We start from the raw sequence: 19,381 nt of genomic DNA, 5'->3' as shown, positions 1-19,381 counted from the left end.
CCATCCGCTTTGTTTGTGTTAACGTCAGACCAAAAAACAAAAAATGTGGTTTACCAAAGAGCACTTCAATGAAACGAATAATTGGCGGATTCACTTTCATTTACTTAGAGAAGTTCAACTGCAAAACAGTTCATTATTGTAATCGAAATAAATTCATTACTGTTGTATAATAAAATCAAATTTATCCTTTTCAAGTATAAAACAAACAAAAAATTTCTTCATCTTTCTCATGAAACCATCTGGTGGCGAAACGGAGTTCTTCGGGTTTGCTAGTATATATATATATATATATATATATATATATATATATAAAAGATATAATAAGTATTTTACCAGATTCCTTCACCATTTATCCTGTAACTTTTTCCTCCAGGAGCATGTACGGATTCACAGCGGCGAAAAGCCCTTCGGATGTCCCTCCTGCGGCAAAAGGTTCTCTCACTCCGGTTCCTATTCGAGCCACATGACCAGCAAAAAGTGCCTGTCCATCGGAGCAGGACACAAACAGCAGCAGGCAGCAGGAAACGGAGGAATTCAGCAGCTGAGTAAAGGTTTACCGCAGCCTAGTAATGGTCAGATTGGAGGTCAGGCTGGTGTTGGTCAGGCGCCGCCTGCGCTTTTACCTGTCAGGTAAGAAAATCAGGGTAATGGTTAGATCAAGGATGAGCAATCCACGGCCAAGCATTTCTCAACAATAGATTATTTTTCTGGATATTTTATCAAATACGGCTGTAAAGGCTAATTTTGTCGTCAGTCAAATTCTGGTAACTGTTGTTCGAAGAAATAGCATTTCCTGATAAAATAAATATTAATTTATTTAAATGTTAGTTTAACAAGCTTCAATATTGCAAGAAAAATTGAGAACTTGTCCGAGAATATAGCAACAAAGTATTTCTAAATTTAAAATAATTAAATAAGTAAATCTTTAAAGTCTCGAGGGTTAAATTATCGTAAATTTAAAGACTTCCTGGCAATTTAGATCGTGAATATGTCGATTTTCAATACTAAAGTACGCTAGCTCAATAGTGATACAATGCTTAAAGGAGTATACGACTCAAACGGCGAATTACAATTGTTTTTGGATATGAAATAATAATTATAGTCCTTTCGTCATTTTGGTAATAAAGAATAATATCTTCTGCATCATCTTGTGTTTCACTTTTTATATTCAAGAAAAGAAAATGTGCACAAATTTTAATTGTGATTCCAAATGTTCAATGCTAACAAGGCAGCTGTTTTCATATAATACAGATTTAAAAAATGCATTTTTTCAGTAAATATCGAATTTTTTTTATAAATCTTACGTTAACCCTGAGAAATTTTCGCTTTTGAAAAAAAAAACGCAATCAAATTATGATAAATTCTTTTTTTGGAAGTACTTATGTGCGCGAACAATTACACAGGTCGCTGGAGAATAATTAATTTATTCACAACATTCTAGATTGAAGATTGTACCAGTTTTTAAATGTTTTTCAATATTTTGTGCCCCAATTTTGACTATAGATTTATCTTCAGCGGTAAAAGGCACATTGGAAAACATATGTCATACATCCAATCCAGACAACTCTTTTTTGTGGACCTATGTTAATTTCAACCATAAAATTCATAAAAAATACCACCTATCAAAACTGAGTAAAACGTATCAAAGCTACATACACCTTGCTACTTTCCGCAATAAAAAAAATTAAAATAAAGAACAAAATCTAAAAAAAACGGCTGATATTGATCAGCTTATATAAAAAAAACAGTGCCATTTTTTTATTAAAGCTTTCAAGTAAAATTGATTTTCTTTTAAATATCATTTGTTTTCATTTTGTATTAATATTTATAAACACTTATAATATACACTCGTAATTATATAAAACACATACTTTGTTCAATTTTATATTTTTGTTCTTTTCTTGTGGCAATTTTGTAATTTTGTTGCAATTACATTATTCCCGCGCTCAGTCAGTAAATTTTTTGACTTAATTTTAGATCAGACTTTTATCAGAGTTTATGAAAAAGCTTAAATTTTATTTAACAAAAAAGCAATTTATTTTTATCACGGCCGTAAAAATTTTTTTAGATTCTGTTCTTTTTTTTAATTTTTTATGCGCAGTAGAAAACTACACACAACTCCAAATTTTTATTATTTTATAATAGTCATTTTAGTCGTCAAATCATTTTTTATATAGCTATTATCGCCTTTTTTTGAACGTTTTTAATTGAAATTCGGTCAAGATTTTTCTGAGCTTATAAATTTATCCGCTCTATCCGCTGCAACATTTTAAAAATGGCAACGAAATGGTTACCTCCGGTAAAATTTAATGATTTACAGGTTTATCCTATTGTACAAATATTTCTCGATGTGCATGAGAAGTACATAGTTTTTGAATGTCTCACAAAAGGAGCTATTTCAGCAAAAAAATTCGAAATTTAATTTTAAAATCAGAAGATAAAACTGTTTTTGAGAGAAAACTGGAATTTTTTTATGAGTATAACATACTTACAATATGGATGTTAGTATTTTAGCGTTACTGTGGGTAAATTATCAACGTATAATATTTATACATTCAGAATTAGTTAGTCATTTCTTATACTATTGCTTTTCTAAAAATATTTTTTGTAGCTAAACATTTGCCGGGTCAGCTAGTATATATATATATAAATTACGAGTATATGTATATATATATATATATATATATATATAATTGAAAATTCAAATTGGCCCGTGGGTTAAAAAGGTTGCTCGCCCTTGGGTTAGATGATAAATAGTAATGGTGTGAATTATTTGTCTAGGTCTCTGCTCAATGCTCTCAATGCGAGCCCGTCGTCACAGTTGCATTTGAATAATAATAATAATTTAAATGGAACTCCTGATGCCAATCATTTGGGCTCTTTGAAAAATCTGGATTATCCCATGGGATATCGATCCTCTGGTGCAACCACCAACATTCCAAACAATGGTGCAACTGCATCAGGAAATACCTCTGATGCCTTCTTAGCGTTCTTGGCTGCAAGCAGAGTTTTGAATCCATTTTATGGTTTGGGTAAGTCCTAAAAATCACAACATAAAACTTACGATTTCAATATTTTTCATATATTAATAGTATATTGAAAATTATATCTCTGTGAGCAATTTGTTTACACATAGAATTTCACAAATTATAATTATTGTGGTTTTCCATGGAGAATAGGTAAAATAGCAATTATTATTTTTTGAATCGATATTAGTTTTGCAAAAAATATATTTTCATTTTCTGTGCACCATTTATGACTTGACTGATTGCAATAATTTTACATTTTAGTGACAATAGAAAAATTGCAAGTATTACAATAAATATTTACATAGAAAGGGAATTAAATTGAGAAAACTGTGGATGATGCATAATTGTATAGCAATACATAGAAAAAATAATTATAATTGTTTTTACTATTCGCTGAAAAAATAATAGTTGTCATTTGGATAGCCATGGATAGCCATAATAATTATAATTTTAACAACAGAGATATATTTTTTGTAATATACTTTTAATACTTAATATATTTTTAATACTTATATACTTGCGTTGAATAGCTATGAAATGTATTCTGACATATTTTTATCGATTTTTTATTTAATGATAACTATATAAAATATAATAACATTGCAAAAAATCAAAAAAGGTAATGAATTAAAATTAAAATACCTTTTATTACCGACGTAAATATATGAAAAATATTGAAATCTTAAGTTTTTTATACATTGAAATATATTAGTCAGAAGCTTATACGGCGTATGAAAATAATCAATAATAATAATTATTATTTTTATACGGCGCGTTGGATTTTTATTATGACTAATGAATATACTTATATACAAGATATAAATAAATTTTGGTTTTTAATAAATATTTCCATACTTATATACAGATTTTGTCGAGGCGCGCGATACGACTTGCTCTTGCAAAGCGACTTTATATGGGCGTTCTTGTACCGGCAGCGCGTGTACTAGCTTAAGTTTTTCCAACTTTCCACCCAAAGTTCCACTTACATTTAAATGAATTTTTGAATAACAGAAGAAAAATGTACAGGCTTTCGAATGATGCTAATATAAAAGTAGTCAAAAGAGCCGCACTGGTAGAAAATGGAAAATGAAAAATCATTTTCACCATTTCACGCACTAATAAATAATTTTTTCACATTATTTTTTATGAACAACATAGACAAGATCAGTATAAATAGAATGACGTTAACATTTTTTCGATATCTCTCATATTTCCGTCAAAAAGTGAGTTTGAAAAAAGGGGCCACTTTCACATGTTTTCACTGATATCTCGGCCAAATGATGAGCTACGAATTTGAAATTTGGTATTTCGAATTTTCTCGAAAATACCTATAAAATGGCATCAAAATAATTTAAATACCAGGGTGGGGTCAATTCTGTATGGAAACACGCCCAGACCCTTTGATGCTGATTTTTTAATTTTTTTTTTTAAATTTTTTACCAGCTGGTCCACATCACCAATACGGAGAACTTTTGCGCCAACTACAAATGCATCATCATCAACAGCGAAATGAGCAGTTGTTTGCAGCTGCTGCGAGCAACACACAGCAACAGCTGCTGGAGCAGCAGAGAAAAAGCACTCCTGATAAAATGGAATTGGGATCTGATCCTGAGGACATGATCGAGGAGGTCAATGCTGACGATTATGAGGAATATGAGGTCAGTAGAATGGAAAATTCGTAAATTAAAAATTAAACTAGTGGTGTATGGCATCGTGCCTTAAGGCAAATTGCTGGAACTTCCCGTATCGTAATGAAATATTCGAGAAATTTTAAACGTTTTCAAATATATTATTACAAATACTGTAACTTTCATTGTTTTTGCTATCTTGTTATATCTGAGCAAATCAAATGTAAATCATAAATCAATTTATCTCCAGAACATTAACAATCGTCATCTCATTTCGAATTTAATTTCAAAAAAATAGTTTAGTTGCCTAATTTACACAAAATTGAAAAAGTGCACCCGTATAGTCACAGTCTAAACGCATCTGCAAATAATTCAGTGCGATATTTTCACTTATACTGTGCTTAGCTTGGCATTTTTACATTTTTTATTAGTTTTCACAAAATTGGAACAGTGCACAGTCTAAACTCACTCGGGTAAAAATTTGTACCAGAGTGGCGCTTAGACTGTGCTTAGCCTGGGTCATTTTTTGAGTTTTTAATCCAAAATTACAAAAATATTTTTGGAAAAAAAAAATTGGAAACAAATTTTTTTTCTCCAAAAGCAATTATTTTATTGAAACAAGCAGAAAGTTCTTTGGATCATTTAAATCGGACGCTTAGTTCTTTCAAAAACTGCCATTTTTTGCACATTTAGCTATGTAGCTCCGAAACCGCTGGACCTGCCTTTGCCAAAAATTAATCACCAATTCTCCTCTTCATTACGAATCATTCAAATTCGATGCTCCGATCTCTCAAAAACTCGATTTAAATTTTCTGCACTTTTTGCTCCGTATCTCCGGAACGGCTGGACCTGCCTTTGCCAAAAACTAATCAGCTCATATCCCTATCAATAGGGATCGAATGTTTTTTAAACCATTCAAATCGGTTGATCCGTGCGCCCGAAAACGTGAACGAAAAAATGCGAACACACGAAACACACAAACACACACACACACACATCCGTCGAGAAATGCAAAAATCCTTCAAAACGTCGAGAAATGCAAAAAATTTTATTTTCGATTCTCGGGGAAATTAAAAATCGTCGAAAAAATTTTTTTAACACTTTATTACAAGAAAACGGCCCGGCCGATCTTTACCAAAAACTAATCAGGTCGATTCCCAACCAATATCTTTCGTATTTTGAATTTTCAAAATCGATTCAGAATTACGGGCTAAAACGTGGGGGATTTTTTTTCACTTTTCTGCGATTTATAAAGAAACGTCTCGGCCGATCGTCGCACAAAACTGACAAACGATAGTCCTCATCGAGATACATCGAATGGCTTTTAAATTTTTGAAATCGGTCCAGCCGTTTTTCGAGAAAACGATTTACGGCAGAAAATCTGTTCACACACACACACACACACATACATACTTTTTCCAAATTTGTTCTCATTCGATTCAGAATGGCTTGAAACGCCGAGAAAACATAAAATTAGCGAGTCGGATTTTTTTATGAAAACATAAACTTCTTCTTCGGGAAGTACTATAATTATGATTTTTTTTTTATTAGAACGAAGACCGTGAATCAAAACCTGTGATACCCGAAGACCTGGTGCCTCGTGCAACTTCGTCTCCTGTTGTTGAACGTCATCAATCGCCTTCATTACCAGAAAGACGTGATTTGACGTCAACGTCACCAAAGGACGTTGTTGAGACACACGAAGAGGAGAATTCTGGAGGACTTGGAGGTTTAAATTCGATTTTGGAGAATGTTAACGCTTGCGTCACCAAACAATTTTTGGCTGTCAACATGCACAGGTAAGATATAAAAAATATATAACATCTGAACAATTTTATCAAGTATCGCGGACGTTCGCTTAAACTATTTAAATCTTACCTGTCTAATCGAACACAAAGCGTTTACTTAAATAATGATCACGAATAAATAATTTCGGATAAATTGACACGTACATTGGGTGTGCCCCAAGGATCAATTTTAGGGCCTCTCCTATTTCTCATATATATTAATGATTTACCCCATTGTACAAATCTTTGTGATTTCATTCTTTTTGCGGATGACACCAGCGTTATCATCAAGGCCAAATCTCTTAATGAATTACAACATAAATTAAGTGTGGTTATGTTAGAAATAACGAAATGGTTCTGTGAAAATAATCTAGTCCTAAATAGTGATAAGACCCAAATCATATCTTTTTGTACTAAAAATCGTTTGTCCAATAATATCACTTCTTTAACCATCAATAATTCAGCATATGATTTTTCGCTAGTATCAAAGTTTCTTGGTATTCATATTAATAATAATTTAAAGTGGACTGATCATATCTCTATCTCACTATCACCAACTTTATCTGGAACATGTCACCCTAAAACCCAAATTTGGTTTAAATTGCTTATTATTAACTTCCCGTAGGGTAAGTTATAGTAATCGCAAAAAAATCGAAAATGAAAATTTTTATATATCTTTACGTTTCAGAGGTTTCTGAATATTTTGGCATACCTTGGAAAAAATGGATGTATGTGTGTGTGTATGCGTGTGTGTATGTGTGTGCGGATACAAATTTTCATCGACGATTTCGGGAACACGGATGAAGCAATTTGAATAATTTAAAAAACATTCGATCCATATTGATAAGGAGACGTGCTGATTAGTTTTTGGCGGAGGTAGGTCTAGCCGTTCCAAAGATATGGGGCAAAAAGTGCCAAAAACGGTACCTCAGTTTTTAATAGGACGGAGCGTCCGACTTTAATAATTCAAAAAACATTTTACTTGTATTAACAAGATGAAGATTTGATCAAATTTTTATAAGGGCAGGTTTAGCGGTTTCGGAGATATAACGAAAAAAGTAAAAAAAAAAGCCATTTGGCGGTCAAAAATGATCATTAGACATATGCACATCAAATTATCAGATATTTTATAGAGATTTTAACAATAAGTATAATTTTGGTTTACATTCCTATGGGTTCCGTACCAATGTTTACGCGTTAGACGTCGACGCGGTTTGATATTTCGTCTTTATGCAGTTAAAGCAGTACGATCGCTTTGAAAAAAAGTTTAGATTTTTCAAAATATGTCAAAATAAAGAAACCATTTTTTTTTTAAAAAAAAATTAAAAAAAAAAATTAAAAAAAAAAATAAAAAGAATTTTTTTTTCAAAAAAAAGTAATTTTTTGTCTAATTGTTTGTCAAAAATCTTATTTTTTTGAAGTAATTTTTTTTCAAAAATGTTAATCGTTTTTAAAAAAATAATAATTTTTGGTACGGGAAGTTCCAGCAATTTGCCTTAAGGCACGATGCCTTAATTGCCTTAAGACAGAATTCCACTTACAGCTAGTTTCAGCTCTTTTTTTCAGAAACGAAATTTGTGCATCTACTATGATTATTATAAAATTACTATCCTTTTAATATTAATTATGAATAAGCTTGACAAGAGCCTGAAATAATATCTATTATTATTGATTACGGCTTACTTATGAATAAATAAAAATAAATAAATAAAATAAATAAATATCTTTTACCCCAGGTTGACTTCTCCGACTCCTCCTCAACAACCGAGTCTTCAGAACCAGTTGCAACAATCTTTAGAGTTCAGGAAACACGAAGGATTGGCAGCACAAATGGCTGAAACTTTGGCACTTAGGAATGAGTACTTATCGGCATCCAACAAATATCATTTCCAGGATCAGTCTGCCTCCGGCAGATTTAGATCTTATTTGTCTGACGGTTTGGGAAGTGGGATCGATGCCATGGATGGTTTGGAACCAACTGGATTCATTAAAAGAAGAGACTCGTCAAGTGATCCTGATGTGGATGATGTTGCGTCTAACAGCAGTCCTTCAAGTCACGGGTAAGGATAATTATCTTATATATAAAAATGTAGCTCTCGATAAAATAATCCGCTGAAACTCTAAACCGATTTGGCCAGTCTTAGTCTTGTAAAATTCGTGCTAATCAGTAGGTTGTCGGAAAGGTGAGATATTATTCCAAAATCGCGTAGAAACTTTACATTTTTAATTTGAAATTTTTTGTAGAAGCGTCATTTGAATAAAACAATGGACGGTGGCTAATACGTCAAATGTCAAACGTTTTTGACAGATAATGTTCGATTATGTTTAATAGGATGTTTTACGTGAATATTATTTAATTATGTTTAAATTGTAGTAAGTAGTTTTGTTCGTAGTTATATTTATATACAAAAACGTTACTAAACGTTTTATGTGAACAAATTGATGGCTTAAAATATATTTTAAAAATATAAAGCGTTGTAATACAGTTATGATTATAGTATGTTATTTCTTAATATGTGTACTGAATTATAAAAATATAAAATCAAATATGTTTCTAACAAAAGAAACTAAAAAATTGCATACTCTATTTTTATTAGTTGCGAACCGACGGTTGAATATGATATGAGAAGTACTTTTGAAAAATGTTTTAAAAATATATACAATATTATACTAGAGCTATGCAATTTTAGTATGTTATTACCTAATATATGTACTCAATTATAAAAATATAAAATCACATATGTTTCTAACAAAAAAAGCTATGAATGTGCAATTTTGTAACAAATGCGCTCCTGCATATCTAGTTTCCGATAGTTGCAAGTCCTCGGTTTGATGAGTATTTTGAAAAATATTTAAAAATATAAAACGTTATACTAGAGTTACAAAATTTTAGTATGTTATTTCTTAATATGTGTACTAAATTATAAAAATATAAAATCATACATGTTTCTTACAAAAACAGCTATAAATTTGCAATTCAGTAAAATCATGTAATAGAGCCGCAAGTGTTACTATGAACTCAACAATATCAACTTTTTTGAAATGTTATTATGAAAATGTATTTTTTGGCGTTGTAGCACCCTTTTTTGCAAATCATACTTTTCTTAAAAACGGTACTCTGAAAGATCTTATTTGAATAATTATATACTCATTGGTATTTATAAAACATTTTCTAGGTTTTATTATTTTTTATTTATGTTATTTAAATTCAGAACCTAAATTTGGTATCGATCAAAGGGACATTTTGTCGAATAACATTTTCTCAGTTATAATTTCCCAGAATTTATCGAAGAATAGATAGTAATATATGAAGGGGTTATAAAGGTCCACCACCGAAGTGTCAAAAACCAGTAAAGTCGAGCATAGTTTAACAACAATATTTGAAAGTAGAGGGAAAAAGATGTATAAGTAGCTTTAACCTTGATTCTTATGACTTTGCTATCAGGAGATTAACGGTAATATGTGAAAATCCATAATAAAAGGATTTTCTTCCGTTGGTAGTTTTTTAGCATTAGTTAAAAATGTAATTATTTTGTAAAATACCTTTAAAATTTAAATAAGACATTAAACCTGTTTGCCACTTGACCGTTCCAAGTTACCCCGCCTATGGGATGAAAAGATCTAGATAAAATTTTTTTGAAAGACAGCAAAAAAACACATTTCTACAATGATGAAGTAGCTGACAGTGTTACTGAAACATTCTTTTGAAATGTGATATTTGTTGTGATATAATTGGTTTGATTTTTATAATATACATAATTAATATTTGCTCAAAATCAAATTGGACCTTTGTGCCTCTCCCTGCTCTACATATATACTTTTTATTAAATTTACTTTAATTCATTTTTCAAAAAGCAGGTCAAAGAAGAAATACTTAATTCATTTTCTATCTTTCCTCGCAGAATTTTGAAAATTTTGTATAAGCTCAGTAGTATTATTTACAATTATACACAAAATCCAGAAACCAAAACGAATCTGAAAAAATCTTGAAACGTAATCAATAAGTCGAAAGACCAAAAAAGAGTTTATGTTTTCTATAGAAAGTGTATAAAACTTCCAGTTTGATTGTATTGACAAAATATAGACAAACTAATGGGGTTTATTGTTTTTATAATACCTCATTGTACATAGCATTCAAACAAAACACATCCTTATACACTAAAAGTATTAATATTTTTGATTCTCCAGAAATTGTTCAGAATATACCTTACTTAGCAAAACAACGTTTGCCGGGTCAGCTAGTAAATATATATATATATATATATATATATATATATATGATAAAATTGTTTCCTGGGCATCCATCCAGTAATTAAAAAACAGTTTTATTGAAAAATGTTTTTATTTAGAGAAACATACGTTTCGGGTCTTGATTTGACCCATCTTCAGTGCTACAAATAAATATTTCAGGGAAACAAATTAAAACAATATAAAAAATACATAATTACAGACAAAAATAAGTAGAACAATGTATATGAAAAGTATATATGAAAAACAACCATAAAATAAAACAAATGTAAAGAAACTCACCATACAAATAAGTTTTAAAAAAATAACACAAAAGCACACAAAATTGCACTAAAAAATAATTAAATATGAAATAAAAAATTGATAAGACATCAAGTTATGAAATTTTAAAAAAAAAAAATAGTAAAATTAAAATAAATAATATATTTTATTATAAAAAACTGACAACATGTTCGTTTGGAAAAACCTTTTTTATAATAAAATATATTATTTATTTTAATCTGAGCAAATCAAATGTAAATCATAAATCAATTTATCTGCAAAACATTAACAATCGTCATTTTCAATTTCCAAAAAAAAATAGTTGCCTTAATTTGCACAAAATTGAAAAAGTGCTCCCGTATAGTCACAGTCTAAACAGCATTTGCAAATAATTCTGTGCAACATTTTTACTTATACTGTGCTTAGCCTGGCGGCATTTTCACATTTTTCATTTGTTTTCACAAAATTCGAATTGGAAAAGTGCTCCAGCATAGAAACAGTCTAAACGCACTTGGATAAACATTTGTACCAGATGATAGTTTGAGGATTTGTTTTATTATCATTTATTTTTTTGCAGTGAGCGCAAAGTAAGAGTGAGAACAGCTATTTCCGATGAGCAGCAACTAATGGCATTATGAGGATGTGCGGAGTGCAACAAGGATCCTCCAATTGCTCATCCGAGTGCTCACCAATAGGTAAGTAAAATAATTATTAATTTTGTTACATCTAAACACTACTGTGAAACACTACTCTAAAATAACAAAACCAAAAATATTATTCGTTACTATATCAATTTTAAAACTAGTAGTGTATGGCATCGTGCCTTAAGGCAAATTGCTGGAACTTTCCGTGCCGTAATGAAATATTCGAGAAATTTTAAACGTTTTCAAATATATTATTACAAATACTGTAACTTTCATTATTTTTGCTATCTTGTTATATCTGAGCAATTCAAATGTAAATCATAAATCAATTTATCTCCAGAACATTAACAATCATTATTTCATTTCGAATTCAATTTAAAAAAAAAATAGTTGCCTAATTTGCACAAAATTGAAAAATCGCTCCCGTATAGTCACAGTCTAAACGCATTTGCAAATAATTCTGTGCGACATTTTCACTTATACTGCGCTTAGCTTGGCGTCATTTTCACATTTTTCAATAGTTTTTCATAAAATTGGAAAATTTCTCCTTTACATAAACAGTCTAAACGCACTTGGGTAAACATTTGTACCAGGGTGGCGCTTAGACTGTGCTTAGCCTGGGTAATTTTTTGAATTTTTAATCCAAAATTACAAAAAATGCGGACATACAAAACGCACACACACGCACATCCATTTTTTCTGAGGTATGCCAAAATGTTCAGAAACCTTCAAAACGTCGAGAAATGCAAAAATTTACATTTTCTATTTTCGACCCATTACCATAACTATACTACGGGAAGTTATAGTAATTGCAAAAAAATCGAAAATGAAAATTTTTATATATCTTTACGTTTCAAGACCTTCTGAACATTTTGGCATACCTTAGAAAAAATGGATGTATGTGTGTGTGTGAGTGCGTGCGGATACAAATTTTCGTCGACGATTTCGGGAACACAGATGAAGCGATTTGAATAATTCAAAAAACATTCGATTCGTATAGATAAGGAGACGTGCTGATTAGTATTTGGCAAAGGCAGGTCTAGCCGTTCCGAAGATATGGGGCAAAAAGCGCCAAAAACGGTAAGTCAGTTTTCAAGAGAACGGAGCGTCCGATTTGAATAATTCAAAATACATTTCATTTATATTAACAAGATCAAGAACTGATCAAATTTTCATTAGGGCAGGTCTAGCGGTTTCGGAGATCTAATAAAAAAAGTAAAAAAAAATGCCACTTGGCGGTTAAAAATTATCATTAGACATATGCACATCAAATTATCAGATATTTTACAGAGATTTTAATAATAAGTATAAATTTTGTTTACATTCCTATGGGTTCCGTACCAATTCAATGTTTATCCGTTAGACGGCGACGCGGCGCTTACGCGCCTTGGCATTTCACCTCTATGCAGTTAAAGCAGTACGATTGCTTTGAAAAAAAGTTTAGATCTTCCAAAATAAGTCAAAACAAAGAAAACATTTTTTCTCAAAAAAAAGTAATTTTTTGTCCAATTTATTTTCTCAAATATCAGTTTAATAAATTCAGTTCCTCAAAAATCTTATTTTTTCGAAGTAAATTTTTTTCAAAAATGTTAATCGTTTTTTAAAAAAATAATAATTTTTGGTACGGGAAGTTCCAGCAATTTGCCTTAAGGAACGATGCCTTAATTGCCTTAAGACAGAATTCTACTTACAGTTAGTTTGTAAATGTTTTTTTTTGTGTTGTTTCCTTGAAGAAACAGATTATGATTTGTATGAGAAGTAGATTTCATGGATAGCTTTTTGGGCAGAAATCATATAACAAAGAGGTCTAAAAAGTTGCATTTGCATATTTTTTTATCTATTTGATCGAGTTATTATAAACTCTTGGAATGTTTATAAAAAATTCTCAAGAAAGGGGTGAAAGTAAAAAAGTGTCTGCTTACAATGGGCCAATTCAGTAAATGTGGTATCAATTTGTGTTAAAATAAAAATAATAAGAAGGTTGAATAAACAATATATTTTTTATAGTTCTGAGCTAGATATGTGGCAATGCATGATGATGAAAATTTCCATCATATTGTTTTTTACATAATACATACTTCTATTTACATTAGGATTTTTTAAAATATTTTTTCTTTAATCTCGAGCATTAATTACATCACCCTGATTTATTTTATTAAAATAGAAAAAATCATGCAAAGAAGGATTAATATTGTTCGGCAATTCATTATATATTTTACTAGTGCTCCATATGACATTTTCTCTCAATTTCTTCTTTCTATTTTGTTCAATATGAAACTTCTTGTGTTGTCTAGTGTAATGTTCATGTAATATATGTTCATTAACATACCATAATTTATTGCTTAAGATACATTTCCTCAACCTTGTTTCTCTTCTCTTCTAGGCAATGACATCTTAACAAGAACACCATCACCCAGACTTCTCACCATGACCTATCCCCTAATCAATCCGAGTTACACGGCCAGCAACTTTGCCCACAAAAATGGTTATCTAGGTTCCAAAAAGTTGTCGCCTATATCGATCCAGGCCAATTTGAACAACAACCTGAGTCAACTCACCCAGCAGTATCAGATGAAGAACAGTGACAGCCCGACTAACTTTTCCGGTAAGAGGAGTTGGAGCAAGATGGTGAAGGAGGAGGATGGTCTGCTGATTCCTGATGCGAAACGAAGTCAGAGTAATGGTGGGCATTTGGTGCAGGTCAAGGAGGAGGATGGGCAGTTTGTTTGTGATCAGTGCGATAAGGCGTTTTCGAAACAGAGCTCGTTGGCGAGGCATAAATATGAACATTCAGGTAAGGGTTTAAGTCAATTTATCACAAGTTTTTGTTTTACTACAATAAATTAATGATTTTGAAATCACATATACTATTTGAGGATATAATTTTTTTTTTAGGTTTTTTTTTACTTCATAATTAACTTCAACTCGTGTTATTTAACTTCCCGAAGGAGAAGTTTGTTTTCATCAAAAAATCCGATTCGCTAATTTTATGTTTTCTCGACGTTTCGAGCCATTCTGAATCGAATGAGAACAAATTTGGAAAAAGTATGTGTGTGTGTGTGTGTGTATGTGGTGTGTGTGTGTGTGAACAGATTTTTTGCCGTAAATCGACGTTTTCTCCAAAACGGCTGGACCGATTTCAAAAATTTAAAAGCCCTTTCGATGTATCTCGATGAGGACTAGCGTTTCTCAGTCGTGTGCGACGAAAAGTGAAAAAATTTTCGTCCACGTTTCAGCCCGCAATTCTGAATCGATTTAGAAAATTCAAAAACGGTTGATAGATATTGATTGGGAATCGTGCTTATTAGTTTTTGGTAAAGATCGACCGGGCCGTTTTCTTTTATAATCTAAAAGCCATTTGATGTATCTCAATGAGGACTATAATTTGTCAGTTTTGTGAGAAGATCTGCCGAGCCGTTTCTTTGTAATTTGAAAAAAAGTGTTAAACTTTTCGTTCACATTTAAGCTCAAACTACCGAATCGATTTTAAAAAATCAAAAACTGTTCGAAAGATATAAATTGGAAATGATACTGATTAGATTTAGGTGAAAATCTACCGAGCCGTTTTCTTGTATTAACTGTTGAAAAACAAATTTAAGCCGATTTTCATGAAACTTTTTTTTGGCGATATTTATCATGGTCTTATAGAACTTACTAAAATATCACGGTCTTAAGTACTTTAATTTTAAAAATTCATCAAAGATTAAGAAAATGAGTAGTTTTTTTGACGTTTGTTAAAATTAAAATTAGACGATTTATTATTTATTATTTACTTAACGATAGAGTACTTGGTTTTGATGAACATACTAAACCATTAAAGTCCTATGGAAACTGGTTCAATTATAAAAACTGGTGATTTTTGAAAATTTGCTATTAGAAAATGCTCCGAGTTAAAGTGTTCGTTCGTTTTCAATCATGTGTAATAAATAAATCCACTCGGAATACTTCTAATCACTCATAAATTAAATTATTTTTTATTGATTAAGTCGATTAATTACACATATCGGGAAGTTCATGTAACTTGCCTCAAGGCTAAATATGTTGTGAAAAGATAGATTAAAAGTATACAGAAGTTCGTGATTCACCGAGATGCTGCCGAACTCTATTAAAAATTACATTTTGTTTATATTTTCGAAGGACCAGATATTTAGATAGTGACTATATCAGACGGATTAAAAGATCATAAATAAATGTTTAATTGTTGTATATTTAAATGAAATACTACGATATATTTATTTATTTATTTATTTTTAAATATATAGCCCACAGATTTCTTCCAAGAGTACTCAAAATTACAATTATTTTAGATAATGAATAACAATTAAAATATATATACAAAATTACAATATATAGTTATGAACATAAAATGCTTAACATAAAATTACATATAATGCAGAATGTACCAATATTATTTATAAACAGAATAAGATAAAATATTGAGATATTTGAAAAGAAAATAAAAAGGTTAACTTGTGCAGATGGAGATTATTTGATTAGGTGAAGTGTTGTAAATATCTATTTCATTATTAATTAAGTTAAAGTTAGAGGATATAAGTAAAATAGGCGAATTTAAGAGAGAATTAGATTTAGGAGTAGGATAATTGAAAAATATTGCGAACGCGTAGATAACCTTGGAACATTAAAGGATAGTTGGTTAAGAATAAGAGAACAGTCTATAGAATTATTGAAAAGTTTAAATAAGAACATAATTGAACAGATAAATCGACCAATCGAAACCGAAAAATTTTACCTATACATACACTCACACACACATCCATTTTTTCTGAGGTATGCCGTGAAGAAATGTAAAAAATTTCAATTTCGATTCAAAATCGATCCAAAAGTTGAAAAAAAAATTTGGGGAAAAAATTGGGAAAAAAATTGGGAAAAAAATTCGGGGCAAAAAACTTTGGGGAAAACCATGGACTATAGCCTTTGATTTTTCAGGAAAAAAATCTTTGGGGAAAAAAATTGGGAAAAAAAATTTGGGAAAAAAAATTAGAGCAATATTTTTACCCGACGGGAAGGTAATAAATACGAAGCATAGTCAACACATGTATCCTTTATCGCTTTAGGTCAAAGGCCCTACAAGTGTGTCGAGTGCCCTAAGGCATTCAAGCACAAACACCACCTCACAGAGCACAAACGTCTGCACAGCGGAGAGAAACCCTTTCAATGTTGCAAATGTTTGAAAAGGTTCTCGCACTCTGGCTCATACAGCCAGCACATGAACCATCGCTATTCGTACTGCAAACCATACCGAGAGTAAGAACCAGATATCCAGGTTGCGAACCGGCAGGTACCGAGCGGGCGGAACATGAACTAATAATGGACTTAACAGAACGCAAGTACTTAATTTTTTAAGTTTTATCGACTCGGTATCGCGGTAAAGTACATAAATATTAAATATATATTAATTAAAAATGAAATTCCAAATCTATTTTTTACTACGTGAGATTATTAATGTTTTTTTATTAGATGTGATTTAAAAATGAAAATACTCCAGTGTTTGTTAGTTTTATGCATGTATATATACATATATATGAAACCAATTTTTTAAGTAAATATATAAATAGATTATATTTAATTTTACCAAATATTTCTATTATCGTATTATAAAATTTTATTATATTTTATTTCTTAGTTTTAACAAAGTTTTATCTGTGAATTCAAGTTGCCATAAAGATAATATTACGTTGCCAAATTTTAATTTTGCCAAAGATTAAAAATTGCCAGTCGATATTAATATTAATTTAGTACCATAATAATACTCGAAATGTACCAAATATATAATATATATATAATTTATAATATGTATATATATATATATATATATTAAATTTTTTTATATAATTTTGATGTTGAAATATGTGATATTCAGTTTTCAGGGCAATACATCAATTAAAAATTTGTATGACTTTAAAACAATTTTATTTTTCCATACGTTTCGACACATTGTTTTGTGTCATCTTCAGTGGACTATGTAATTGAATTAATCCTAATTATTGCATATTATAAATGTTCACAATGCACAATCCTAATTATATCATATTATAAATGTTCACAATGCAACAAAAAACAATCTTTGTCATTTTAAATTGAACAATATATAAATTTTTGAATGAGATTTTTTATGAATTTGTAAAGTAACATCACGCCGTACATTTCTGTGCTCCGATCCTCGCATTGTGAACATTTATAATATGATATAATTAGGATTGTGCATTGTGAACAATTATAATTTGAAATAATTAGGATTATTACAATTACATAGTCCACTGAAGATGACACAAAACAATGTGTCGAAACGTATGGAAAAAATAAAATTGTTTTAAAGTCATACAAATTTTTTAATTGATGTATTGCCCTGAACTGAAAACTGATATCATATATATATATATATATATATATATATATATATATATATATATATCAGTTATCATATTATTTCACCATCTGAAGAAAAACCTTTTGCTTTATATATATATATATATACATATATATATATATACATATATATATATATATATATATATATATATAAAGCGAAAGGTTTTTCTTCAGATGGTGAAATAATATGATAAAATTGATTCTTGGGCATCCATCCAATAATTAAAAAACAGTTTTATTGAAAAATGTTTTTATTAAGGGATCATACGTTTCGGGTCTAGATTTGACCCATCTTCAGTGCATACAAATAATTTAAAAAAAAATTTTTTTTTAAAAAAATAACACAAAATTGTAACGAAAAATAAATATGAAATAAAAAATTGAAAAGACGTCAAGTTATGAAAATTTTGAAAATTGTAAAATTAAAAAATAATATGTTTATTATAAAAAAGCTTATTCCAAACGAACATGTTGTTAGTTTGGAATAAGCTTTTTTATAACAAAACATATTATTTATTTTAATTTTACAATTTTCAAAATTTTCATAACTTGACGTCTTTTCAATTTTTTATTTCATATTTATTTTTTCGTTACAATTTTGTGTTGTTTCTTTGTGTTATTTTTAAAAAAAAATTTTTTTTTTAAATTTATTTGTATGCACTGAAGATGGGTCAAATCTAGACCCGAAACGTATGTTCCCTTAATAAAAACATTTTTCAATAAAACTGTTTTTTAATTATTGGATGGATGCCCAAGAATCAATTTTATCATATATATATATATATATATATATATATATATTATAAAATAGTCATAAATGAAATCTTGCCAAATTTTATTTGCCAAATATACATTGAGATGTTTATGTTAACGAGTCTTCCTTACCCGTACCAAATAGAGGAAATATTTTTATTTTATTTTAAGTTCTGTATATAAATATATATTATTACTATTTTTGGTATTTAATTTTAACAAGACATTTATGAAGTATTAAATATTAACTATTATACAATTACATTACATTTATTTTTATTTTTTTACATAAGAAATGATTTCACATGAAGGTTTCTATATAGTTTACGTATTTGTTTTTTGGCAAATCGACAGAAAAATTTTATAATATGTATTTGTTGCTCAAAATATTTAAAAATTTTCTAATTATTAATGAAAATGTATTTGAAGATGAAAAATTACAATAACGAATTCGAATTCTTAAGAATTTTATTCAGAGTGATAAATCTTGAAACAAAAGTCGACACACTGCATGTCGTCTATAGGCGACACTCGTACACACAGGTCGTCAAACGGATGTTAAAAAGAATTTTGTTAACTATATGTAAAAATCATCGTTTAAAAAATATCTATATAAATATTCTTCATTTTTCTAAAAATTA

The 19,381-nt window shown here is 29.7% G+C and overlaps 1 protein-coding gene across 1 annotated transcript in view; it reads left to right on the top strand.

The window, feature by feature from the left end:
• The window catches only part of LOC113375941 (zinc finger protein 1-like), a 44,497-nt gene extending 27,452 nt beyond the window's left edge, over positions 1-17,045 (top strand). Inside the window, 9 exon segments of the mRNA XM_026615880.1 lie at positions 374-630; positions 2,782-3,032; positions 4,473-4,687; positions 6,209-6,456; positions 8,181-8,504; positions 11,531-11,574; positions 11,577-11,648; positions 13,981-14,391; positions 16,673-17,045. Coding sequence (XP_026471665.1) covers positions 374-630; positions 2,782-3,032; positions 4,473-4,687; positions 6,209-6,456; positions 8,181-8,504; positions 11,531-11,574; positions 11,577-11,648; positions 13,981-14,391; positions 16,673-16,866 — 2,016 coding nt within the window. The 3' untranslated portion in view covers positions 16,867-17,045.
• Positions 17,046-19,381: the final 2,336 nt, after the last annotated feature.

The sequence above is a fragment of the Ctenocephalides felis genome, unplaced genomic scaffold, assembly GCF_003426905.1.
Source record: "Ctenocephalides felis isolate EL2017-DRISC unplaced genomic scaffold, ASM342690v1 CF-g0.4_SCAFFOLD_00845, whole genome shotgun sequence".
Taxonomy (NCBI): Eukaryota; Metazoa; Arthropoda; class Insecta; order Siphonaptera; family Pulicidae; genus Ctenocephalides; species Ctenocephalides felis.
This window is presented reverse-complemented; position numbering and strand designations above follow the sequence as displayed.